The 4,774-nt window shown below is 34.3% G+C and overlaps 1 protein-coding gene across 1 annotated transcript; it reads right to left on the minus strand.

The window, feature by feature from the left end:
* Positions 1-222: 222 nt before the first annotated feature.
* Positions 223-2,835, minus strand: lbx1a (ladybird homeobox 1a). The gene is made up of 2 exons (XM_066693047.1): positions 2,072-2,835; positions 223-1,456 (listed from the first exon to the last, which is right to left on the minus strand). Exons 1-2 carry the CDS (start codon positions 2,394-2,396, stop codon positions 972-974), a joined length of 810 nt encoding a protein of 269 aa, XP_066549144.1. The 5' UTR covers positions 2,397-2,835; the 3' UTR covers positions 223-971.
* Positions 2,836-4,774: the final 1,939 nt, after the last annotated feature.

A 4,774-nucleotide genomic window follows, 5' to 3' on the forward strand; every position in this document is an offset into this window, starting at 1 on the left:
TTTTGTTCCATGACTTCGATGTCTTTTCCCGGAGTAATAATTACTGTACATCCTTTTTTCAAACGCATGTCTGGTTGTGTTGGCCGATATTTAAATAATAACAATAAAAAATCAACATGCAACACTCTAAACAAGGTGTGTGTGTGTGTGTGTGTGTGTGTGTGTGTATATATATATATATATATATATATATATATATATATATATATATATATATATATATATATATAATATGTTTACCACCTTCATCCAAAAATACGAAAGGCAGTTTTCGTAATAAAAGAATGATACAATTTTATAAAGGGAAATTATATTTTTAATATAAAAATAAGGATAATTAAATATGGGGATAAATCTTGGCTAAGCCCTAGTTAATGTAAACACATATATTTATATGTACTTGCAAATATGATCATAATAATTTAAAAAATGAATTTAAATTAAAAAAAAACATGCATACTTGTAACATGCAAAATGCTAAATTTAATTCAGCCTAAATTAAAGCTTGACAATATTTGTTTATTTTCAAACAAAATAACACGCAGTCTATTTGAGATTTCCAACCAAGGTTATGTTGACCAAACAAACTGTAAAAAAATAAAATATTTTTTGTTTGATTCTTTTGTTTATTGTAGTTAATTGTGATATTTGTTTGTCTGTGTGTTCGTCCGTAAGTTGTGTATCAATATATAGAAGCCATACGCAATTGCACCAAAAACATCAACATTGCCTGATCTGGCAGTCGTTGGACACTGTCATTTTCTGTAAGTGTGCTGCTTATTGCTTTCATTGAAAAGAACTGCCTTGGTTAAATATTTATAAAGTTACTATACCTATATACTTTATATAACGGGTGCAGCATATATTATATAGTTCATGCTTGCTTTGAATATTTCTGTTCATATAAAAGTCATTTAAAGTTCGATATAACTGTGGGAAAAAATAAAATTAGAAAATAAATAAACAATAAATCAGTCGTCGACATCAATTTCCACGTCTTCATCTTCCGAGCACTCCTGGCTAGTAGCGTGGTCTGTAAATGGGGAAGAGGGGGACATTTGGAGTTTGTTGGGGGTCTCCTGTCCATGGCTGGATAGCGTGGGTGAATCGGACCTGGAATTGCCCAGTGTCCCGGCGGCGCTTTTCTCCAGGTCTGCCAGTTTGGCCATTTTCTCCAGCGGTACTGTACCCAGCGCCTTGGCCGACTCCACGTCCGCTTTCATCTCCTCCAAATCCCTCTTGAGTTTGGCTCTGCGGTTTTGAAACCAGGTGATGACTTGAGCATTGGTCAGCCCCAGTTGCTGGGCAATTTGGTCTCGGTCAGCAGGAGACAAATATTTCTGATACAAAAACCTTTTCTCCAGCTCATAGATCTGATGGTTGGTAAACGCGGTTCTGGACTTCCTTCGTTTTTTGGGAGTGTTCCTCTGGCCAAAAATCGTCATTCCGTCCCTCCCTATGAACACACATATTAAATTAATATTAGATGCCTCCTTGTTTTGCATCGAAACTTTCGATGTTAATTGAGAATTACACTCAAATGTCAACAGTATGCTGCATTTAAACATTCTGCTTTACCATATACATATACATATATATATATATATATATATATATATATATATATATATGTAATAGTAAAGCACAATATGTATACACACATACACACAAACAAACGCATACATATATTTATTCTAAGGCTATATCATTTAAACATCGAGGATTTCGCAAACAGCAAATTGCTTTACATTTTTTATTTATATATACACTCAATTTAAATTAAGCATATTCCTATATGTAAAACAAACCATACACTTGCAAACTACATTTCACCATTGTAAAATATGTTATATTCGTTATAGTGCTTCTTTTAATAATGTTTTATATATTCCCTTGTAATAACCATCAGTATATTTTACTATAATTTACATAAACATATTTAAATGCTGATCAATAACATATGCTTTTAAATTCTCACTGAAATTATTAGGATGTAATTTTAAGGTTTCTATTTCATGGTTTTGGACAATAATCGTTACATTGTACTTATACAGAAATGACCCAACCATACCTTCGGCCGCCTGGAGGACACTCACTTCCAGTCCTTTGAATGTTTTGCTGGCTAGCTCTTCGAGGGCGCAAAGAGGAGAGGTCTGGGTGAGAAGCGCCCGGCTGGACAAGGGCAGACCCGGCGGAGGGTGTTTCTCGGCGGCGGAAATCAGGTGCGCTGTCCCGCAGATGGTGTAACTTCGTCTGACTGAAGGCTTGTTGAGGATGTCTTCAATGCTGAAAGGAGTCAGGGGTTTGTTAGAATTGGCCGGCGGTGGGAGATGGTCCAGTGGGCTTCGCCTTCTCTCTTCCACGGAAGAACCTTTTGCATCTTCTTTTGAAGTCATTATTTGCCCTACCTATATCCTAAATATACCTTGTTTATTAAGATTTCGTTCCAAAAATAAATAAAAATATCAATTAAAAGACGTTTATCAGAAAAGTTCTGAAAACTGAGCCGGGGGAGAGCTCGTTGTTTAAAACCTTCAAATGAAAAAGACCAAAATCGCCCTTGTTGCTATCCCAGGGTAAAAGATGTGTTTTTAAAAGTCCTCTAGTCTCACTTTTTTCCTCCACCGTTCCTTGAAAAAGAATGTGCTCTCCACAACGTTTAGCAATCGGAGGGACAATGGTGCTGCTCTGAGTATGGTGAAGCCAAAAGAGTCGGGGCAATTGACTATTGCTAACAAGTTATTGTTGATTGGGAGGTAATCAATTATCTCCAGTGGCACTTTCACCCTCTCTCTTTCACTCTTTGACTCTGTTGCTGTCCAATGCAGGCTTTTGCAAGTCGGGAGCTCCATTAATTAGAAGGCATGGCTAGTAGGAGGAGCCCGGTTGAATTATAATGCTTTATGCTCTTGTCATTTTCTTGCACATTATTTGTTTGGCTATATATATATATATATATATATATATATATATATATATATATATATATATATATAATTACATTATATCTAAACTGTACTGCATTTTGTTGACAGAGTGAATGTCGACATTTATTTTCTTAAATGTTGCATTTTTATGCTTACATATTTACCGATTTGGAGAAGCAAATCTCGTTTTTCGAGGTAAGTCAAATATTTATTTATATGATACATACATACATACATACATACATGCATACATACATACATATATAATGTGGATATTTTCGGTGGGAGATTAAATACTATTATTATCGAATTCTTAGATTCTAAGACTTTGGCGTTTGTATAGATTATACATTGTAAGTCTGTGTATTAATTTATTTTTACTAATTTGCGATTATAGTGTGCCGATCATATTAATGCCACGCATCACTTCGTTACAAAAGTAATATATCTCTGCTATGCAATTCATTCATTTCCAAGTATGCATGAGCGCAGTATCTTAAAGGTTATTTTCTGCATGAGGTGAACGGAAGAAAAAATATGAAAAATATACTTATCTTCGAATTTCTTTTAACATTACTTAAACATTATTTAGTGCCTCTTTCCTCCTATAAAAATCCTGTGCGACTGGTTTGGATGATATGCTCCTATGTTTTATAAAGGCACTGTAGAGCCAGGCAATATATATCACTGCTACTAATACTTCTGGACAGGGAGAAGAAAGAGAGAAGGCATAGTCCCCTTCAGCTCAGCTAAATCCTCTGTGCCATAATTCAAGTGCAAAGGGCCACCTAACAGCATCAGGGAGATATTTCATCTCCCTTAAAAACTCCAGATGCTGTTGTCCTTGCTGTTTGTTGTATTTGTTTGTGTAGGTAAGTCAGTATATATATATATATATATATATATATATATATGGGACTACATATACACGTGTGTGTTCTTCTGTATATATATATATATATATATATATATATATATATATATATATATATATATATATATATATATATACACACACACACATGCTGTACATGCTGTAATCTATTTTTATCTGTCTCTGTTATTTTAGGTTTTTGCTTTTGCATTTTATGTTAAGCATTATGCCACGAGGGCAATAATATAGGTTTTACTACTTTTATTTGTTACCTTCGTCTTTCTACGTGTTTTTATGGTTTCTATCTCTGACCTGAAAATCTGGTTAGAACGGAAGAAAGTAATTCGTGGCCTGCAGTCGTTGATTTAACAAGTAACACGCATGCGGATGGCACCTTTCCCTCTCTTGGTACATGCTGGTCATTATTTTTGCATATTTTAAGTCCTTATTCCTTAACCAATTTAAGAGTTTAGTTTAGAAATGTCTGTAAAATTCACGTTATAATGTATAATGGTATATGTTTAACAAAGGGAGTTGGGGCATTTAGAAATTAGCTTTATGTTTCAACTGAAGGGATTTTAATATCAGACCTTTGGTGAAATCAATCTTAGCATTAAATTATCTCCAGTCTTGTTTACTGTATACTTGTATACAGATTAGATTATTGGAGTTACAGGTTGTACATTCCCTCTAAAGTAGTCTACTTTGATTGTTTGTTCTTTTCATTGAACCTATTACAAAATGCAACCTTTGATTGATTAATATGGTTAATATATCATGTAAATGTGCGTTACATGTGCGTATAGATGTGTGTGTGTGTGTGTGTGTGTGTGTGTGTGTGTGTGTGTGTATGTGTGTGTGTGTGTGTGTGTGTGTGTGTGTGTGTGTGTGTATCTGTGAGTATAGACCTCAACGACCTATTGCATTCAAACTTAATTTGAATTCACCTTATTTTACTTTACTAAAGATAAAG

The sequence above is a fragment of the Amia ocellicauda genome, chromosome 20 (genome assembly GCF_036373705.1).
Source record: "Amia ocellicauda isolate fAmiCal2 chromosome 20, fAmiCal2.hap1, whole genome shotgun sequence".
In the NCBI taxonomy this organism is placed as follows: domain Eukaryota; kingdom Metazoa; phylum Chordata; class Actinopteri; order Amiiformes; family Amiidae; genus Amia; species Amia ocellicauda.

Coding starts and splice junctions, on each gene's coding strand:
- lbx1a (XM_066693047.1), bottom strand. CDS start 2,396: ATGACTTCAAAAGAAGATGCAAAAGGTTCTTCCGTGGAAGAGAGAAGG. Junction 1,457..2,071: donor TGTCCTCCAGGCGGCCGAAG/GTATGGTTGGGT, acceptor GTGTGTTCATAG/GGAGGGACGGAATGACGATT.